General features: G+C 30.6%; 1 protein-coding gene across 5 annotated transcripts; it reads right to left on the bottom strand.

The window, feature by feature from the left end:
* Positions 1-208: 208 nt before the first annotated feature.
* Positions 209-24,281, bottom strand: LOC143198963 (proton-coupled amino acid transporter 1). Of its 5 annotated transcripts, none has more exons than XM_076408644.1 (9): positions 24,143-24,281; positions 12,704-12,802; positions 9,731-9,865; positions 9,223-9,373; positions 5,835-6,044; positions 4,292-4,564; positions 3,643-3,821; positions 3,415-3,590; positions 209-948 (listed from the first exon to the last, which is right to left on the bottom strand). In XM_076408644.1, the coding sequence occupies exons 2-9, from the start codon at positions 12,799-12,801 to the stop codon at positions 701-703; spliced, it is 1,470 nt and encodes a 489-aa protein (XP_076264759.1). In that variant the 5' UTR covers position 12,802; positions 24,143-24,281; the 3' UTR covers positions 209-700. The 5 variants fall into 5 exon arrangements, with proteins under 5 accessions (XP_076264759.1, XP_076264762.1, XP_076264760.1 ...); XM_076408647.1 differs by lacking the exon at positions 24,143-24,281 and adding an exon at positions 23,684-23,777; XM_076408645.1 differs by lacking the exon at positions 24,143-24,281 and adding an exon at positions 22,136-22,276.

Here is a 24,281-nt window from a genome sequence, read left to right as displayed (position 1 = left end):
TTTTGATAATGTAGACGGTTTGAGGATATGGTTGTCTCTGGTAAAGATGAAGTGAATTGGCCACAAAAATCAGGATACTTAAGCCTGCTAGGGTTTTCGAGTAAAGTCCCATACATATTGCACTAAAGACGTATTAACATTCTCGAATATATATATTGTCACATTGAATTACACTTGTGATGAATTTTAGGGTATTAATAAACAAAACTTTTAAAAAATAGTTTAATAGATGACAAAATAGTTACTATTTGCTCAAATGGTGTACTATGTATCACAATATCCTAAATCTAATAAGCATTATTCAACTCACGAAAAACCATATAATATAACAAAAACAAAAAAGGAATAATGTATAATTACTTTAAAAATGCTTCATACCACAGTCAAAAGTAATCTTACTTAATAAAATAAAAACCTTAACAGCTAATATACGAAAGGTCACTTAAATTTATTCGAAATCACAGAAAGAAAGCTATCACAAAACAGCAGCTAAAATTCTTTGACGCATTTGCGCTCATCTCGATGAGTCGGATTTAATTCGGCTTTGCCAATATCGACGTGAAAGCAGATCAACTCTTGTCAAGCGATAACCTTCTAGATGATAGAATCACTTTCGCGTGTTTAAATCCATCCCAAAGGAGGACGGAGAGAAGGGCGTTCAACCCTTGATATATCCAGTAGTGTTCTTTTATGCGGGCTTTTAGCTTTCGGCTGCGAACGCCCGGACAATGGCTGAGATGCTCTCATAGCTTCCAGTGATCATTCCTATTAATCCGATCAATATGATGGCGCCATCTTTCATCATAATCAATGTGGATGTTTCTCCGAATGCCATATTGATGACGATATTCAGGATGGGTGGGAAGATCAAGGCCAAGGCTGCACTACTCACAGCTCCGACGAGTGATATGAATAGTCCAAGAAAAGGAATAGCTTCGGCCAATACAACTGTAAAAAATAAAAATATAAATATTCTGCCAATCACTTATAATAATTTAGTTGAGAAGTTTCTAATTTTATTAAATAAGAAGCTTTTTATTCACAGTGTACATGTTCTAAAGAAAACCAAAATATACTCTTACTAGCGACCCACCCCGGCTTCGCACGGGTGCAATGCTGATACTAAATTAAATACACTACAGAAAAAATATGAATGTTGTATATAAAAACATAGCGGCCCGCTCCGACTTTGCACGGGCATAAAATATATATGCCTATGTCACTCAATGAAAACATGATTAAAATCGATCCAGTATTTTTGGTTCATTCATTACTGCCCTTGGCCTGCACGCATTAAATTTGGAGTAAAACAATTCCTCTTCCCCTATACTTACTATAAAGATTTCCTGCTATCTTTGGAATATCTAAATTCATAAAATTTTTATTACATTACACATTTTTAAACGCAAATTTTAAATTTGTAATATCTCCGAAAATATTTGTTTAATTTACATGCTGTAAGGAACCATATTGATCTATATTAATTGCACACTGTATTTAAGGTACTTAATTCGATAAGGATTAATGCCGTATTGCTTAAAATAGCTTCGTAAATAAGCCATTTTCTCACGTAAAAAGTAAACAATAAAAATTGTTAATGGGGATTATCCCTAAAAGATAAACATCGCGGACTTTTTTGTAGACCTTTTTATGGTGTACAATACTGTAGTACATTAATTTGATCTAACTCGTAGGGTTAGGCAGCGTTTTTGCTAATTGCTAAATAAGCCTAAAAAAATAGGTCAATTTACGACATCACATTAGAAACCTCTAAAATTAGCAATGTTGCCTTAGTATATTATGCATGTATTATACATATAAACCTTCCTCTTGAATCACTCTATCTATTGAAAAAAACCGCATCAAAATCCGTTGCGTAGTTTTAAAGATTTAAGCGCACATAGGGATATAGGGACAGAAAAGGCGACTTTGTTTTATACTATGTAGTGATGATGCACCAATAAAGGAAAATCAATCCTAACTGCTATGCTAGGTTTAACCATACGAATTAGTAATTTATCTATTCAAGTTGCCACTAAATGTTCGTATTCACCAATCTATCATAACCAATCTCTTTAATTATAAAAATAAAGTAACCAAATCCCGACGATTGCTGTTTATAAAATTAAATTGCCTTGTATTGGAGAAATGTTTTATTGTTTCTACCTCTAACAAAGCTATAGAAGTATGTAAAAGTAATCCATTTTTAAAAAATATACTGCTCTATGTGTCAACTCAACATGGGTAAAAAGCATATATGGCATAAAGGGTGATATGATTTGATAACTCGATGGTCAAGACGACATGACAACCTTTCTAATAATGCCATAGTCGCAAGTTTGAATCCCATTAGGTCATAGACATTTTAAAATTATATTTGTACTTTTTTAATTGTCTATAGGTAATAGTATAAAATCCAACAGGAAAGTACCATACCAGTCGCTTATAATTGAATTGCATGCATGATGGAAACACTGTTACTCTTACTTCAGTATCTAAAAGTGGCAATGAAAAGTTGGATGGTTAACAGAAGCAAATAAAACAAAAAAAAGACAATGTTCCTTGCAATTGTGAATTGTTTTATTATTAATTGATCAAATAGAAAAGTATTAACTCAGTTCTTAAATACATAACATTAGAATGTCTAGAAAATAGTCGAATCATCATAAGCAGGCTTGCCAGAAGAGACGAAATAATCATTACACCTGTGTCTTTATGTCTCCTTATATTACCATATCATACAATGTAGTAAACGACACATATTCATATTTATTTTACAATGAAAACAAACACCAGACAAAATGATGATAAAATCATTATAATGTTTATTTGTTCCCTCCTAATTTAAATAATTAATAGTTCTTGATTCTTTGTGTTAATGAAAATTATGTTGATGCAATTCAAACATTTGTTGCTGAAAATAATGGGAAGAATTGCAATTGGCCTGAAACTGATTGGAAATGATGACGAATTCTCGAACTTACTGAACACCCCAGTACATTTGTGAACCAATTTTAAATATAAACTAAAAATTAAAAATACTAAAAACATATATAGGAGTTTATACCGTGTTACCACGGGAAACTGTTGATTGTTTTAATTTTTATTATCGAGGCAATATCGTGTATATTTTTATTGAACGGTTTTGAAACAAACAAACAATTCTACAATATACCAATAAATATAGATATACCATAATATACTTGTTTTTTAATGCATATCTGATGAATATTTCTGAATAAATAAAGGTATTTCCTGTAAACAATAAATTGAGCAAGCAGTATTCTAACAAAAACACGTTTTACATCTTATATTACTTTAACTGTCACGACTAATGTAAGTATTATCGCTCTGAATGACTATTATTCTTAATTGCAAATATGAAATTACTGAAATAATAGAACTAATACTTACATGTTACCAGAACTAAGAATGACCTAAACGTCAATTCGGCGAAAACAGGATATTTAATGTTAGGTCCCAAAAGTTTCTGAATATTAGGCCAGATGATGTCAACAGCAATGTAGAATTGTAGAGCAAAAGTTAGGAGGATTCCACAAGGTATTATCACTTTAACCGATTGTGCTAGGCTGAAAGTGATAGTTTAGTGAAAGCTATAGTTTACGTGTTATACTATCTTACCCCTCATCCTGGGGAATGTTTAATGTTACGCTTCCTTTTATAGCATCTCCATATTTAACGTACGACAAGCTTCCAACAGTCAGATACATGGCTGTGACAATCACCATACCAACATTGAGAACACCCAGAGGCTTTCTAAACTTTGCGGGCTCTTTCATCTCATTTTGTAGAGGTAAAACCTAAAATTCGTCAAATAATTTAAAATAATATAAACAAAATTAAAAAACATTGTCAACCAAACCAAACTATATAGTAACAACTACGTTTCAAGTTCATCTTCCATAGTTTATATATGACTAATTACTAAATTACTTATTTTTAGTTCAGTTTCACTGAAAATTTAAATATATATACATAAAAAATATACAGAAAATATTATTGGATTTATAAAATTCAACACGTCTATCAATGTTTTTAAAAATCCACTTTAAAAACAAAAAACCAGTTTCAATTTTGTATACCACAAAAATATTTATGTGATTATATAACATTAAAAATTTTAATTAAATTGGTAATGTATTCAGTTTCAGGCCATAACCAGAATATACGTGATTAAATTACAAGAGGAAGATAAATATGTTTGTCTTCTTAAATTTGTCTCCTCCTGATTGATTGTTAGAATTACTTCATAGAGAGAATGAGAACTTACCAGTCCAATTCCTTCAAATGCATAAATAGCAGTCCCAAAGAATAGAGGCAATTGTTGCCAGTCAGCAATGTAGCGTCTTTCAGTTATACTTGGCATGTCCTGTGACGCGTAATATATTACGATAACTATACCGACGCACATCAGCACGTTAGCCAACGTAGAAAACGGTGCCAGGTATTTTAAGTTCCTTATGAGTGCTGTCAACAATATGGGCAGCAAAATAATTGCCATATGTAAGTGGACATCCAAAACATACCCGTAATAATCAAGCAACTGAAACAAAATGTATGCGTTTGAAATCGAATAAGGTCTTTGGTTTCGTTATAGTTTTGAAATCTTCTATATATTAATCGGCTTAGCGAAAATTTTGCCTCCCTTTTTGACGAAAACCGGATTACCTGGAGGCGTGAAATTTGACACGGTTAAAGCTTATATTGAGAATTTTTAGCCCTAAAATTATTATGTAATATGCGCTACAAATAATTAATGCTCTGACCAACACGCTGCCAGCTCCAACTCTTATACGGTAGATTATTTGTCGTCTCTGTTATACGTCAATCAACTACGGATGTCTAATTTTTTAGTACTTTAATTTTTATTTAAAAAAATATTTAAATAAATACACATTTATTATTTTACTTCATGTATTTTGTTAAATAATTTTCTGATCTTATATACATATCATTTTATTATGTTATGAAAGAAACATAATTAATTTAATAAATTCAAAATTCGACCACAGGGCTTACCAATTATCAAAAAATGCCTTGTATTTTTTTATATCTTATTCATTCACGTATTGAATTCTAGTATGAGCGTTTAAATAATTATTAATCTAGATATATCATATGTGCATTATTAATTTTCAACTTTCAACTTGAATGAAAATTCAAAATGAAAAACGAAGAACCAGCTTCTCGAAGTTAGTGCGCGGTGATTTCAACAATATCATCTAGTTGTACTACAATATATCTACAAATAGTGGTGAAAGAATATCATCTAGTATTAGATTTTTAAGTCGTAAGGTATTTTAGACAAAGTTCCTACATTTCCTGTACCTTTACTAAGTCAAGATTGCTAGAAGATTCTGCGACTGGATTATATTCGATTTATTTAAACAATAAAGTAAATTTTGAAAATAATTTATGAACGAGCACTATTTATGAAGTTATTTATTGAAAATTGTAATTATTAGGTCATTTGTATTAGTTTTAAATAAACATGTTTAAATAAAAACGATTATATATGACCAAACATCTAATGTAACAAGAAAAACAATTAAATATTCATTAAAAAAATTCCACTCGCCCTGAATAAGATTGTAAAACCACACGATTGTTTAAAACCGTATTCATCGTACATCGGACGAAAGTCAACCGCCATATTTCCCGGAATATAGGGCAAACCGAATTTTTACAGAAAATATACTACGTAAAACCGAACGGACCCAAAAAAATTCCACGCGTCAACGTCACACAGTGTAGCGCGAATAAATTTGAATCGCATTAGATCGTTAGCGGACTGGTTCTTTGACTGGCCTCACCTGCTTGATATTTTCCGAAATAAAAACAAAGTAGACACAACAGAATCCGAGCTGGGTGACACACAAAAACACGTTGACGATCCTCTTCATCGCGGTGGCCATGCTCTGGATTTTCGCCGGTCCGTTCTCGAAGCAAAGACCGACCGTTTCGGCAAAATCTGGTGACAGTTCCAGTTTCTTTCTTTCGTTCAGTTTTTTGGCCGCATTCAACTGGAAAAAAAAGAAAGTCAGTTTCAACAATGATCTTCATGCTAAAGCTTGTTTTATTCTTAACGATATATAGGAAACAACAACGAAATTCACAAAATACGCGATACGATAGTTAACTTGAGTTCCTTAGTGCAGATTTGCCTGAAAAATCGCCCTGCAAGGACTTTGGTTTTGTGTACCACGTCGATATTATTCATAGTGTTAATTCACTCATATTACTGGTGACAGACACATACATTATTTCTGGTGCGTCATCAAAGACACAACTATATTACGTACAAGCTCCAAAATAATAATTAATAACATTTAGAATTAGAAACATACTTTATTTACCACACAGGTTTACTTTTTCCACTTTTGATAATGTTTGACATCAGTAATGAGCTAAAGTTATAGTTACCAAAAAATATTTAAGCCGGCTTGGTGGCGCAGTCGTAAAGGCGATGGGACGGTCCAACTACGGTTGCGATAGCCGCGGGTTCGAATCCTGCTGGGGCAGGATCGTAAATGTATGTTTGTGATTGTTTAAAATTTGTAAATGTTCTAGGCAAGAGTGTAAAATCCGACAAAGAAAATGATCTCCCAGTCACGCCCAGTACCCAGGCTTTGGTAAGAAGACCGGATGTCTTCTGGGATGATTTCTAAAGTTGGTCATTCGCCAGTTGGTAGGCTTAATGCTGAGGACCATGGTTCGAAGCCCACGTTAAACTTTAGGCCCAGTCCAGATAAACCCATAGTTGGTAAAAGGAGACTTTAAAATATATATAAAAAATATATTTAAAAGTTATCTACAGCCAAGATCACATTCTTATCATACATTCTTCGTCACGTTTATTCAAATAAAAAAGTATATCAGTAATTATAATCGAACAAAATATCAATATTTTACCGTGTTAAGTGGCAATAATAACAACAACCTTGAATTTAGGCATGAAAATTAGTTTTCCGACCTTAAGAACTATAAAAAACTTAAATAATTTAACAATGATTAAGATTGTTTCACTATTTATTGGACAGACCAGCAATATACAGTAGTTCTTAAAAAGAGTTGACCCATTCCTTGGCTAAAGTAATAAATTTTATATTAGATACGTAATTATTTGGCGTTACAACCGTTAAGATCTATTATACTCCCACGCCAATTATACCTTTAGTAAACAGGATGAAGCTAATTTCAAACGTGTCAGATTCCAGAATTTTGGTAATTTAAGCATTTTGACGCTATTACGATTGCAGAATATTGTCCTGAGTAGCATTACGCTCGTGTTAATGACATAAAAACGTAAATTAGGACGTTATTTAGCATAACAAAATTATACTACATAAAATTAAGATCGTATGACCGATCTAATTCACAAAACCAGGCGTAAAAAAGCAACTAATGGTGAAGTATTGTTCTTCAAATTTGCGTAATCCAGTGTTTATATTATATATTACAATATACCCAAAGACGATGAAAAAATGTTTAAAATCATTTATCGTATGTCAGAGAAGAGGCTTATAAGTAATGCGTTATCCACTCAAAGGAGCAGGTATAAATTTAAAGAACCAGATTAATCTGGTTTTTAGGATATGTTTTGTAACATACGGTTGCCAATCACCCAAGATTATTAGGTACTTTCAGCATTCAATACAATATTTTGACATTTTCAGAACAACCCAGTAAACATTAATTTATGATTATTATATGATTATTATTATTTCTGATTTTGATTACACATTGTAACTTTATAACTTTATAACGTTAAATAAACTCAAACACCTATAGTCAAATATAAAAATATAAGATTAGAGCACATCAAGAAGCTCTATAGCCGGCTTGGTTGGCGCAGTTGTAAAGGCGACAGGACGCTCCTCCTACTGTTGCGATACTCGTGGGTTCAAATCCTGCTGGGGCATGGTCATAAATTTATGTTTGTTATAGTTCAATATTTGTGAATGTCCTAGGTAAGGGTGCAAAATCTGACAAGGAAAATTGTCCCAGTCACGGGAAGAGAACCGTGGTTCGGAGCCTACGTTAACCTTTAGGTCTAGTCCAGATAAACCCATAGTAGGTAAAAGGAGACTTTAAAATATGTTCAGTTACATAGATTAAATAATTAAAAATATAAATGCAATAGTAGAATTTATTTTTCTAATGCTAAACATCTCTAATAACGAGGAATTTGTTTTAGTACAAAAAATTGCTTATTTATTTGTTAAAAATACCGTATTTAAACAACACCCTAGCGTAGCTGTTTAAAAGCAATTTAATTATACCGGAAATGATTTAAGATTATTCGTTTTGGAAACGTTTATCTCCTTATTTGGACAATATAGTTCTTTTCTGCTTGCTTTATTTTTCTGTGAAATGTCAAACGAGCTCAGGTGTATGCCGACGTTGAATACAGTTCCGGGTTAATAACTGTTAAAAAAAAACAAGGAACTTATAAAAAATATTTCTGAGAATCGTTAGATTAGTCAATCGATCTGTTATTGGCACGAATGTTATTTAAAAAAAATGAGTCTGCTCTTTATCAAAAAAACGGACGGATATTATTTAAATGAATCAACTTAAAAAATATCAATAATAATAATTCTCGAGTGCAAAAATCTATCATGGATAAATAATAAAAGATCAATGAAATAAATAATTTTAAAATATTAGCGTGTGATTTTTTAAATATATTTTAGCTGGACCGGACCTACATCTTAACGTGGGTTCCGAATCACGGCCCTCGGCATTAGGCCTACCGACTGACGAGCGACCAACTTAGAAATCATCCCAGAAGACATCCGGTCTTAGCCAGCCTGGTTACTGGCGTGACTAGGATCATTTCCCTTGTTGGATTTCGCGCTATTGCTTAGGACAATCCCAAATGTTAAACAATCACAAACATAAATTTACGACCATGTCCCATGAGGATTCGAACCCTCGACTATCGCAAAGGTAGGAAGGCCGTCCTGTCCCCTTTACCAGTGCGCCAACCAAGCCGGCAATAACTATATATTGAATTAACATAATCAATAACAACATTCCATTAATTTTAAATAAATAAATCATTAAATTGATATTTTTCCTGCTGAAGCCGACGTCGTTTAAACAAAAAGTAAACCCAGTCGTTTGGAAAATAAGAAGCAAGACCCTTTGTTACAGGTTAATAATATAAAAAATATGCACACAATGTTGATAACTTACCAGTAGATGCTGACAATGTGTACATATGACGCCCAATATCAAAACGACTATGGGACCTAAAATGATTCCTGCATTTTTGATACCATCGCCCATAGCGAATATTCCTGAACCCACGTTGCCCTTGAGTAAATGCATCAGGGTTTCGACATATCTAAAATTAGAAATACCTGAAATTAGCACGGAAAAATATTTTTCTAGAAACTGACCGATAATTAAAAATATATACAAATAAAAATGGGAACTAAATTTACTCTAATTGATAGCAAATGGTGATGTTATTACAAAGTGTAAAGTTATTTTCAAGCGTGCAAGAATTTCGTATGGTTTTGTTAAATATGTCGAATATTATTCGCTAAACTGAACTATAAATATTAAATATACGTTTCGCACTTTTCTAAGGAAAACGTATAAAATTATGTGTCGTAATATACATATATTCATTGAAATACCACAAATCAAAGCAGGTCATAGTTACATAACTATAAAGTAGCTAGGTGGCTTTACTTACGACGTAGGATGTTCTACGGGTAATCCATGACTATGGCCGCCGCTGTCATCAGGTACTTTGTCTTTTGGTACTTTTTCCAGTGGTATGTTGATGATTGGATCTTTCGACTGGAACGTCATAAACGAGTCATCAGTACTGGAACAAAAAAAATAGTTACAAAACCGGCAAACAAATATTTCTTAAATACGATATGTTGCCAATTAATTCGTAGCCTTTCACGATACATGTCCTAGGTAATACAATAATACAGCCGTTCCTAAACCGTGCAAAAGATGCGTAAACGTAAAAATGACGGTTCTGATTAACAAAACAAGGAACAACTTTTGGTCTTATTATCAAAATGAATGATTTATAATTCCCTTCATCTTCAATTATACAACATTTCAACAATCACTAAGGTATCTCTCTGCAGAAACTCTTAGTCATTCGTTTGACAAAAATCTTCACGACATAGTATAAAACAAAGTCGCCTTTTCTGTCCCTATATCCCTATGTGCGCTTAAATCTTTAAAACTACGCAACGGATTTTGATGCGGTTTTTTTCAATAGATAGAGTGATTCAAGAGGAAGGTTTATATGTATAATACATGCATAATATACTAAGGCCACATTGCTAATTTTAGAGGTTTCTAACGTGATGTCGTAAATTAACCTATTTTTTTAGGCTTATTTAGCAATTAGCAAAAACGCTGCCTAACCCTACGAGTTAGATCAAATTAATGTACTACAGTATTGTACACCATAAAAAGGTCTACAAAAAAGTCCGCGATGGTATATGTTTATCTTTTAGGGATAACCCACATTAACCATTTTTATTGTTTACTTTTTACGTGAGAAAATAGCTTATTTACGAAGCTATTTTAAGCAATACGGCATTAATCCTTATCGAATTAAGTAGCTTAAATACAGTGTGCAATTAATATAGATCAATATGGTTCCTTACAGCATGTAAATTAAACAAATATTTTCGGAGATATTACAAATTTAAAATTTGCGTTTAAAAATGTGTAATGTAATAAAAATTGTATGAATTTAGATATTCCAAAGATAGCAGGAAATCTTCATAGTAAGTATAGGGGAAGAGGAATTGTTTTACTCCAAATTTAATGCGTGCAGGCCAAGGGCAGTAATGAATGAACCAAAAATACTGGATCGATTTTAATCATGTTTTCATTGAGTAGTGACATAGGCATATATATTTTATGCCCGTGCAAAGTCGGAGCGGGCCGCTATGTTTTTATATACAACGTTCATATTTTTTCTGTAGTGTATTTAATTTAGTATCAGCATTGCACCCGTGCGAAGCCGGGGCGGGTCGCTAGTTTTCTATAAAAAAAAACGCATGAAAAGTGTAAAAAAGCAGAAATCAAAAGGAGCTAGATTTGATAAATAGACTGGATGTTGAAACAATTCGTACTTCAATTCGTTGATATTCCTAACGGGGTTTTACAAGGTGTACAGCTTTTTCCGACAGGTGTCGCTAGGATTAGTATGCAATGTTATGATTTGACACATGTCATTTTATTCTATTGACATCAAGCAATGCTATACATGTTATATTTTGCGAAAGTAACCGTCATTCAAGCCTCCTTGAAAACGTCAAGTTTCGTGCCTGAAAACGTGCATTTCCGACACGCATAACTTTACTTATTTAATCAAGAAAAAACTCGCTGAAAGTCATTGTTTACTGACAGAAACTTATGGTGAGCTTACCTTAAAAACATGTAAGGCGTGGTTTCGAAAATTGAAAATTGTTGATATCGATTTGCAAGACAAATAACGTTCTGCTAGACTGAAAAAGTTTGAAGATGCGAAACTGCAAGAGTTCCATTCTTGATCCAAAAAAGCCAATCCATACTCAAAAATAATTGGCAAAAGCGTTAAATTTGGCCCAAGAAACGATTAGCTACCGAGTACGAGCAATGGGGAAAATCCAAAAGATGGGAAGATGGATGCTGCATCACTTGAATGACAGGCAAATAAAAATAGAAACATCATCTCTGAAATTATGGATTTAAAGTTGATTTATTTTGAAAACTCTAAACGCAAAAAGTCATGATTATAACCTGGTGAAGCCGGCCGATCGACTCGCAAGGCCAAATCCTTTTGGTAGCAAGACAATGTTCTATATTTGGTGGGACCAGAGTAGCGGAGTATGTGAACTGTTGAAACCTGATTAAACAGTTAATAGTGAGCGCCAAACCAAACAAATAATCAATTTGGACCATGCATTGATCGAAAAATGCCCATAATGGATCCGAAGACACGGTAAAATGATTTTACAGCACATCTCATAAAACAAAATCGATGAAGGAAGAGTTGAAAGCACCCGAATGGGACGTATTATCGCACCCGTCGTCGTATTCTCCAGACCTTGCATCGCCCGACTATCAACTTTTCACATCAATGGCACACGCGCTTGCAAAGCAGCACTTCGCCAATTTTGAAGAAGTTAGAAAATGGTTTTTGTTCAAAGGGCAAACAGTCTTTTTGGGATGGCATCCATAAATTGCCTGAAAGGCGGTCGAGACGTATGGAATCAAATGGCCAATACTTTGAATAAATAAAATTTTCCATATTCTTGAAAATTAGCAGTTTTTTTTTCGAAAGAATTTATGAGCTGTGTGAACAGGTGTTATCTTAGTGAAACATATTTTTTTCTAAATAAAATCGGTCATTTTTACAAAAAAAGAGGCATCCAAATATATGGATACGTATATGTATGGAAAATATGTTGAAGAATGAATTAATCTACATATATTGCAAAATAACTTGAATATTATATTTGTTGAAACCTAATGCAGTCTGATCAAAGTCTTGTTTTATTGCTATAAATATAAAACTTGTTTTGCTCGATTTTATCACATTCATTCAGTCTGGGTCCCCGAAAAATTAAGCGTATGGCAGCCCAACCTGTATTATTATATCGATGCAGTAAAAGCAACAAAAAAATTTTCTTTGAAAACAACTCACCTTTTGCTCGAAACACAGCTAGCATTCGATCCAAACCATGGTTGATGGGTGGTGCCATTATCGCCGTTTTGTTTAGCCTGGTTATTTGGTTGCTCCATTCTAGAAAAAGTTACAGTTAATTTAAATCATTAATTTAAATTTATTATTTTAAAGATGAAAACCAAATACAACAATCACGTTTTAGAATTACGAAAAAGTTTTACTTTTCTTGTTTAATTCGAAGAATATTATCCAAACATATAATAACATACTCTTTCAATAATAATGTATACCAAACGAAAGTGAATTTGAATATAATTTACTGTCGAATAAGTGCGAACATTCGACGATTCATCATGTTAGGCCAAAAGGAATTCATCAAAATTATAAAAAGTAACATCAACTCAGAGAACGCGCCGGGCTATGACTTAATAACCTAACAAAATAACATAAAACATGATGCAAAATATGTCAAGACAGAATTTTAATAAAGTTTTTAACTTGATTAATGCAACATTTTAAGTGAAACATACCCCGGATATTTGAAGCATGACTGAAATCACTGTAATTCCAAAATCATAAAAATCGTCAAATGAATTGAAATCCATCAGACCTATTTCACTATTACCAGTAATAGCCAAGGGACTTGAAAAACTACTATTGAAAATATTAACAAGATATATATAGAACAAATGTAATACTTGCACATAAATTTAGTTTTTTTTTTTGAGAATTTAACAACAGATATTTAACAATTGACCAAGTTCAAAAAATAAATAACGTAACAGAAAAAATGTACGAATACTTTTCCAAATGCTACAGAAAATCTTACCAAAGTAGCATATTGAGCTTCTAAACTATTACATCCCAGCCAGAATGTTTAGAGTGAAATATGAGGAAGCATATCCTACAATAAAAGAAGCCAAAGCAGGTGTACAGCTAGGAAATGTATTGGGGCCTATTATTTCCTACTTCACTGACCAAAAAGTTGAAACATGAATTCGGATATTGAATCACCATATCCAAATCAGGAACATGATATAAACTTATTAGAAATGATGACATGTAAATATATAATACGCTAATGATTTATACATTTTATAAAAAGCAGTTCAAACTATAAATATATCTAATAGTTAAACCATATATTATATACTGATTTATATGGTCGAAGAATCTGTTAATTTTTACTGTATATTAAATATATGCTCATTCAACCTTTTAAATAAGCTCTTAAATCATGTATACATTAGCAAATACAATTATAATTAATGAAGGCAAGTTTACCTATTATGTTTATGTTGAAATTACATTTAATGAAACACGTGGAAACAAACAAATTAGTTTTCTCGAAAACTGCAACTTTTATAATATAATGTAGATCATAAAAGACATCCTATGTTAAATGAGCATCTTGTTATCTAACATGTTGTTAAGATTTACCATTTTTAGTTAATTAATTAATTTATTATTCATACAACAATACAACAATCAGAAATTGTGTACACAGTCTTATCTCCATCGAAGGTCGATAAAGGCAATGAATTAAGTTATTTTGCAAAAAAATACCTTTACCTACAATAGAATGTTATTGTTTCATTTAGTGCCATTGTTTTCTACGAGAGTGTTGCATAAATACAAGTAAATGTTAGGAATAGTGTAATTTTATTGATGGAATTTGATAACTACTAATTATTAATAATATAGGGTGTTTATTAATTTACAATGTATGGAATAACTTTTATGCAAATAACACAAACGCTCTCTTTTGTTCAGCATTAGTTTAGTCATAAATGTGACTAAATTTTGATGGTGCAGCATGTATATAATCCCACAAAAAATGTGATATATATGAAAGAAATCTAGTGGTAACAAATCACATAATCATAATCTAAGATTCTATAAACGAAAACGTATCTTGCAAATTCGATGGAATCAGAAGATTCAGATGGTACACGATGTATATAAATTTATATTTCTTTTATACAGCCCACAAAGAGTACAATATATAAGAAATCGTATTTTTAATTACATACCTTTAACTTATTAAGATATAATAACAGCAAACTTTAACACAAACTGTTTGATGGATGTACAATTTAAAATAACATTATATTATACCACAAGAGAACGTAGTTTAACTAAAAACATGAAATTTTTTAAACGACATTATATAGGACTTATCACTTTATTGCTGTTCTTCACAATATTATCAACACTCGAAAGTTTTACATTGATTAAATAGAGATTATTTAAATTAATAGTAAAATAAATAAAACTAAGTATGTTATGTACTTGAACATTAATCTTCAATTGACACTCATATGGAATTTTTGTCAGAATATCATTCAATTACCATCTTAGTAAATAGATCTTGCATAAAAGTATTTTGTTGTTGCCGGCTTGGTGGCGCAGTGGTAAAGGCGACAGGACGGTCCACCTGCTGTTGAGTCGCGGGTTTGAATCCTGCTGGGGCATGGTCTTAAATGTATGTTTGTGATTGTTCTAGGCAAGAGTGTAAAATCCGACAAGGAAATGAGTGATCCGAGTCACACCAGTAACCAGGCTGGGTAAGACCGTATGTCTTCTAGGATGATTTCTAAAGTTGGTCACTCGCCAGTCGGTAGGCTTAATGATGAGAACCGAGGTTCGGAGCCCACGTTAAACTTTAGGCCCAATCCAGATAAACCCATAGTTGGTAAAAGGAGACTTTAAAATATGTATAAAAAAAGTATTTTGTTGTATCCTATTTATTGTATATATTATATTTGTTTTGTGTGTTTTTTCTAAATCAGGACATTTTTTCCAAAGTACTAGTATATGCGCGTCATTTTATCACTTATTGGTTTTTCTCAGAATATTATAAACACTTGAAAATGTATCATTGATAACATAAATATTAATTAAACTAATAGAAAGGTAAATAAATCTGATTATAATATATAATTTAATTATTAAATTTCAATTGGCAATCGATCAGATTTTTTATAAAAAACTTAATATACAAAAATTCAATTTTCGTATATTCGTTTCTGCAAAACTCGAACACTATTCTATAATATGCTTTTACACTATAAAAATAGGCTTATTTTTTTACATAATACTACATGTGTTAAGGAAAAGTGTTTTTATATACTTTTAATTCCGAAATTCTAATGTATTAAAGCCCTTATATAGTGTTATATCAGGTTTATAATAACAGCCCCTTGGGCAGTCTCGATAGTTTAATGACTAGGGAACGATAAATGTTATTTAGAAGAAGCTTAAGTAGAAGGACTTAAGTAACCATTAAATTTACTTCCATTATAAAGATGAAAATATTCTACATACATACGTAAAACATATGAATACATTAATGAATACCTAACAACAAAAATCTTAATAATGTTAATCAATTTAGCAAACTATTTGGCTTTCACGTCGAATGTTAATAATGTTTAGTTTTCTTATTATAAAATTTTGCTAATGGAGGACTTTCAAGTAAATATTTATACAAATTATGCATTCGTTTAAAAAATTACTTTAACAAACAGTTTTATATTTTATAAAATCTCCTTGTTCAACAACGAGCAAGATCTTATTGATAAGATCCGACTTTGACTTTCACATAAATGTATTGTGTGAATACAATTTAATAAAATACCCACTACACTACGAAATAACCACTAGAAAAAGATAATTAAAGAGTAGAGAGAGGTGATTTAGAGGGCGCCAACAACTAAAATAAAAACCAAAGAGAGCCTGACCCGTTTGAAGCGTTTTCTACGTGGGATATTGAAATTTACATTTATCACAAACTAGTTAAAATTTACTGGCATTAAATGGTGATTCATAAATGCGCGTTTACAACTTCCAACTATTAAATTATCACGCCTGTGAATTAATCCCGTATTTAGTATTTAATTAACTCTTATTTATTCTATGGTCCAGAAAATATACAGGAAAGCAACTCTTTTTATTACAAATATTTTTAAGTACTCATTACTAACTTTGCAACAACAACGAATACTTGATGTTTATTAAATCATTGTTTTTATATTGTATACGTGTATTGATAACCATTTAATGTGACAACAAAAAAAGTCGTCAACAAACAACGCCAATTTAATTTCAGTAACTTGTCTGGGTGAAAACAATTAACAAAGGTCTAAACGTTAACCTACATACTGGTTGCGGGTCATTTTCTTCATTTTACTGCATCGAACGACCACCTGAGTGGCATTAAATAATTGCGAAAAGCTGACATCATTTTCTTATCTACTGAAACCGGTCTACGGGTAAAAGTTATAGATTTTGCTTTTGTAGGCACTCGCCAAGAGTATTTACTATTAAACAAAATAACTGCCGCTTGTGTTAATCAACGACACTTAAAATACCTTTTCGCGAGACAAATTAAAATCTCGTTTTCTGAGAATCAAATACTTATCCTCACAAAACAGGTAAAGCACAAAAAAGCCTCAATTTAACTAACTCTGAGTTCCATGACGAAAAATAGTACTAATGATAACTCAACTCCTGCCGGATGATGGAGAAGTGGAGCGGGTTCAATTCATTCATTCAAATGTTAACGAAGTGTTTCAATTTTACCATCGATTAATTTAGTAGTAACAGTTGCAACTGTTACTGTTAAATTTAATTTACATGAAACAATCCGGAATTACCAAAAAAATACTTGTGATGATTTAAAAAATTATGAAAATTATTATAATTACATAACTCTTTCAATAACACAGCCGACAAACGTCATCAAAATGTATGACGTCGCAATGTTGCCGCATCCACTTCGATTTTTGCTTTACAATGTTTGCCGGTTTATAACCTCTATTATCACTAATATTTTGAAGTATTTTTCGGACATTTGGCAACCTAGAAATTCGGATAAAATGAAAATGAAAATACGCTCCGAAGTTAAAACATCTATGATATAATTTAATATATCTAAGTTGACAGTTTTAGTGTAGATGCATAATCATTTCTATGGTATTTTTTCTTTTACTATAAACGTATTTATTTTAATGTGATAAGGACTCACTGCTACTTTATCTTAATTATCGATCAAGAACGTAAAAATTCTAATCTAAACAATCTTTAATAAATATTCTAGTTGCGTTCAACACGAAATATTCCATTTAGTTTCGAGTGTTATGCAGAAAGTTAACTAATCATTGAATACAAAAAGAGATCAAGGGTAACAACACTTGTTCTGTGTAAGCAATGGAATTTTATTACAACAACGTCGTTGTTCGGGAATCGATTTTATATATGTAAGACATAATGCTTGAAAATATAATATCTATTTTCATTCAGAATCTATAATAATAAATTATATACTTAATAAGTCGAATCGTATTTTAATTTATGATAATAAAAGTAGTATTTTAATTATCATGCATTATTATTAGTTGATTTATGCATTTCAAATAAAACACTCTGAACTATATAATAAACCCAAGCTTGGCAGATATCGATTAAGTAAAAGCAAAGAAATAACCGAATATACATGCATAAAAATCTAAAAATATATTGGAAAGCTACATAATTTAACTAAGGCACTACTTGATTAATCTATTATATATAGTGCGTCACCTATGCGTATTAAGAATCTTGTTAAATATAAAATACATTATAACCTTATTAAATATCGATTCAGCTGAATTACATATAGATATAACTTTCCACTAGTTAAACAGATATTAAGGTATAGAGTATTAAAACTATGTGGAAAACTTTATAGATAAGACTCTATGCGCACACTCCATAAAATAATTATAATGCAAAAACATTCTAAAAAATACATTGTATGGCATACACAATAGTAATGTACACTGAAATGTATATAAAATGGTTAGATTAATTTAATTAGTTTAACAACAATAAAATATAACAAAAAGCTCTATTGAATTGATAAAAAAGACAATAGTACGTAAAGGCAGCGGACTTTGCATAACCTAGTAGAAAATAAAATAATAATATTAAGTTTTAAATTAACTGAAAAAGTTTGATATTAGGTGTGACGAAGTATTTTTAAAATTAGAAAAATGTATTCGAATGAAATTATCGTAGTTCGAAACAAGATCTCCATTGATTAATTTTATGTTAAAAAAGTAGCTGTTAGGAGCGGATATAAATAGTCATTTAAATAAAATGACACGAACATGACAGAATTATTTTTTTCTTTCGATATCCATCTCACCGGATCATTTGCAGTCAATAACATAAACACTTAACATTACTTGAATGAGCAAAACCCACCGTACAAATTAACAAATATCCAGCAATACCACATCGTACTATATATCTAACAAACAGTAAATCAATAGCTTAAGATACAATATTAACCTCAAAATAAAAGACCTCAAATAAAGCTCATTAAAAGTACAAGGACGTCGCTTTCGTCCTTGTTATAGTAGAATCAAAATTAAAGTATATAACAAAATTATTTTTAATAATGTACAAGTTTAACCTTATTTAGATATTTCGAGATAGAGTACAGTAGAAACAATAACAAACAACAGATAAGGAACGGGTATTTGAAATGATTAAGAACAAAATTAGGATATTTATAAAGGACTAATGTATTTTGTCTTTTAATAAAACATATATGTTACATATAACTCTTATGGTTATATATTTTATTCCTCTATATATTTATATTATTGTTCCTGTCGCAAAAATCATCAATCGTCTACTATCTGCAAATAATTTTTATATATATTATATCTATTCAAAGTTATTTTGTACATACGTCATTTAACTTTCTGACGTCAAGACGTCGTAATGTTGCCGCATCAACTCTGAGTTTTAGTTCAGTTTGGTTTTGACATACAATTCTAATCTAATCAATCTAAATTCACAATTAACACAATTCTAATCTAAATAAAATAATTGAACAAAAATGTTATCAAATATAATTTATTCTAACATTATAGTACTTTTAAAAACTACAGTTAATTATACAGCCCCAATAGTTTATAGGTTAGAGTTATAACCTCTTATCACTATCGCACTGAAGACAGACTCATTCGTTTACACGTTCGAACTAATCAGACCTTTTAACTACAATAAAATGAGAAGGAAAATATTATCTGATTGTAAAACGAATTTACAAATTGCGGCAGACAATACATTAAACATCTTGGTGACATATCCGTTCTCTTTACGAGTTAGGGTCTTCGATGTTAAACCTACTGACAGTTTTATCTGGTTACTGGTGTTCATGGTGGAGGCCTGTCACCTTAGTAACTAAAGAATGTACATTCTTTTTGGTTAAAAATGTAATAATAACTATTTCGAAAATGTTAAGAATGCTTAATAGTTTAGAAATACTTAAACAATTACTACTATGATAACATTTCAAAGATACTTCAAAAAATATATATATTCGACATCAACAAAACTACATCACTTATTCAAAACTTTTGTTTTAAATAATTTCTTATCTAACTAACTGCTTTCTTATTTAATTTTTTTTAATTGACTAGTAATATTTCGCATTTTCACGAATCATAGCTACAAAACTAAGAATGCACAAAAAAAATGTTTCAACTAGAATGAATGATATTCAGATTCTTAAAAAATCGGGTTTTAAACGTTCATCAAACCTGACTTATATTGATCAAGGCTTAAGACAAATTGATTTGGAACCGGGTAACCGTTATATGCTAAATGGTTGTTGCTTGGAGAGCAATAGGTATAGTTAGAAGCTAAATTAAAATAAAAAATTTCTGCAAATTTTGCACACATTTTTTATTTACAAACTATATTAGTGGTATTTAAACAATGTTGTTTTCGTTTATTTATAAATAGAAGTCTTTTGTTAGGTAATATCCATATCATTTCAAACAGACGAATAAGCTTTACAGTATTCTATAGAATGTCATATAATGTGTCATATATATGTTAACTATGTTTAAACAATGAGAAACAGTGCTTAGCTTTTTTGTTTTAATATATTGGAAACATTTTATTGTTTAATATATTGTCAATCTTTAAAACTTTAAAACATATATCTGCAAAGCATATGGTTACCATAAAAGGATTATGTTGTATCTTTTAACCAATTTTTTTTACAAAAAATAAGTCTTTAAAAATAAACTTTTTATATCCACTAGAGTATTTGTTTTAATTATATATACATAGACCGTCTAATATACCAGAAAATACACGTCATAGCTGAGATAGAAATAGTGTCAATTGCAGTTTGTAAAAATGTAAAACTAAGAGCAGATCTATCCTTTTCATTCTAACAAAAAAGAGATACAATGCTGTCTGCTGCGTTGGACATGTAACCGAATTAGTTTATAAAATTCTAAAATAATAGATTTAAATAGATATTTTTATATAATATACAAATTTTATTTCACATTATAAAACTGGATTCGATATCTCGAATAATCTACGACTTTAAATTACAGGTGGACAAAAATTATTATATATCAAGACCATAACAAAGTAATAAGACAAAAGCATCGAATATTGAAAAATTACGAAAGTACGATGTATAATACATCTTGCTTGTACGCAAAAGAAGAAACATATTTTTCTGTTCAATCTCTTAATATGACCCTGAATTGTAAAGTAAGAGTTTAACATTTTAATGTCAGGTAGAACATAAAAGGTAAGAACAATCTGATCGAAATTTAAACGTTTCAGGAGTCATTAATATAAAGTAAAAACATAACTACGGATCAAATTAAATTATACGTTTATATATGACTCATATTTTATTATTTTTCTTGCAACATTTTTATCTATAAAACTTTATATACATATTATATTTCTATATATCATCATATAGCTATACTGCAGAGCGATTCTTAACTTTATGCTAATACAAAACCACATTTTGTTGTCGCAACAGGCATAAAAATAAAATGTTATACGAGTTTTCAATATGGGTGGACTTTTTAAGGTAATTAACATATAACGCTATACACAATATATATAAAACATTCTATAGAGGGAGCAAAATTAATTTTATATAGCATCACGTATCATTGATGAAATATATTCGCTATGTAGACACAAACTGTAACCAAATGACCAGGAAAAGGCCTCTAAAACAATTAAAACTACAACACTTGTCCCGAACTATACTCCGTGTATTGAATGAGTGAATCAATACACTGTGTCACAAACATTTGAATAAAAACAGCCCCAAAGATAGAAATGTGATTCGGATGAAGAAATTCTAGTAAAGAAAATGCTATTTTTATAACAAATATACAGTATTTTTATAAATTACAACTAATTCTACAATATAGCTACAAAATATTGGGAAAGTGTTCAACATTAATACATACAAAAATTATTATTGTTATTAATTAATACTAATAATAATATTGGTTAATATTGATACTATGTTTTATAATTTGTATTTTGAACTTTTCATTTATGTTATGTGAAAAATATCCAAAGAATTATACTGTAAAACTACAAAATAAAATTACTCACAAAAACCATGCACGTCCTAGTGAAGATCTGATAGCAATTTAATGACGATGTCCCACTAGAAATACTATTTCATCAACAGGGTCGAAACGTATTCTCGCACTCGAACATAAAACAACGTGTTGATATCGATGCATTCAATAAACCCACCAATTTCAGATGAACGGGACGCGATTTGCGTGAAAAAAATTTAAGGTCGACGGCAAACATTTAAAAATTTCGCTCGATAGAAAATGTGTCGCCATTGTATGTACCTTGGAATACCGTACAACCTTAGCCATTAATGGTCGATCAATTATAACCGTAGTTATAATTAGAAACTTCACAGTTTAACAATCTTTGATGGTTGGATTAATACCATTATTTGTTCGTCATTTTGTTTTCGCATTCCCACTTATAGGACTAAATGTGCTTTTTTGCAACTAAAACGCATAGTTTGTTTTCAAATGTCTTTGTCATGCATAAAATACAAATTCATTTGATCACAATAATTCACAGATATTTTTGCGCGCTAACACTGAATATGCAATCTTCATAGCAGTAATATTTGTAATATTTGTTGATAAAAGGACGAGAAAAAATGGTGGAAAACCCATGGCTTGCAAAAATTTGCTGATGAATTTTTCTATTAAATGATACTAATGATAAATGAATCTGTTATGATCATAACAAATTAACTAATGACTAACTGACTAAAGTGCATTGAAACATCGACACAGAAAGATGGCAAAAGACACGCCATTACATGTTGTCAGTATATGTCTGCTGTGTTTAATTGTTGCAAAATAAGATAAAGATAACTTAAAATCGATTCATAGATATCCTAGACCCCAGATCTATTAGCTATAACTCTATCTGATTATCGCTTATATTAATATACAGTTCATAACCTTAATCTCTTGTGCTAATAAATCAAAATCCATCAGTTTTATATCGATTTTGCATAAATAATACGTATATTTCTATGGAAATATTAAAAAGATAGAAAGAGGAAAAAGAGATTTGCACAAGAGGGCAAATCTCTTTTTCTTTAATTGAAACTTTGGTTTAAAGCCTGTATGAACATAAAACTTTCAACTCTAAATATTTACTAGGAAATATTCTATAATAAGAAATATGACAGTTTAACACCATGTGATTGAGTTTAATGTATTAATTTACTTAATATAAATGAGTTCAAAAATCTAATGGCGTTTAATCATTTACTATAACTAATAATATGACAACAAAATACTGAAAATTGTTTTCTAATTCTTAAATAAAGAGATACTTTACACCTCATAAGAAATACTGATAAAATACACACACATAAGATGAATCTTAAGACTATGATTGAAAATACGTATGAAAAAAAAAATTAAAATACAATTCGTTCACGAAAATAAAGCAAAAACTACTTTTAAAATGCTCAACTAGTAAAATAACGAAATGTTTAATAACGAAAAAATAATTTATAAGTATAGACGAAAGTAATAAGATTCAATCAATATCAGTAAATGTCTTACCAAATGAATATTAATACCAAATAATTATCTTTAATATAGCGCTTACCTTTTGTGTCAACATAATATTAATTTCAAATATTAAACGTTGGCCATGGATCTTAAGTCTTGAACTACGCCAAATTTCAACAAATGACCTCTACACATACGCTTACCAAAAAATTATGAAATATCTATTATACGATCTAAAAGCAAATAATTTTATACGAATTATAATTCAACTCACTGAGTTAAATAGCAAAAGAAACATTAATTAAATCATATGTTGAATATTTATTTGCGATTCATTGAGGTTGTTTTATATCAACCTTCATGTTTAAACAATATATTTTATGTTATGTTACAAGATATAAAGACATATTAACTATACTAAAGATATCGCGTAAGTAACCTGGTTATATTTTTTGAATTCCTGAATATTTTCTGCATCAACGCACCTATCGGCAATATCATTTGTGAAATACATGTAAATACACGACCCGTATTTACAAACAATCCAAAAACATACCTTATGTTCCGCTCCACTATGCGTGTACTGTCGTTCAGCACTTAGTGGTCTCACACTAAACTGATACTGTTGGCACCTTCGCTAAGTCACTTTACTTGTGCAACCATTTCTTACTCAATGAATGATTGTCCCAGCATCC

Source organism: Rhynchophorus ferrugineus, unplaced genomic scaffold (assembly GCF_030347505.1).
Source record: "Rhynchophorus ferrugineus isolate W39M unplaced genomic scaffold, kcgeb_rfMv2 rfM6, whole genome shotgun sequence".
Lineage (NCBI taxonomy): Eukaryota > Metazoa > Arthropoda > Insecta > Coleoptera > Curculionidae > Rhynchophorus > Rhynchophorus ferrugineus.
This window is presented reverse-complemented; position numbering and strand designations above follow the sequence as displayed.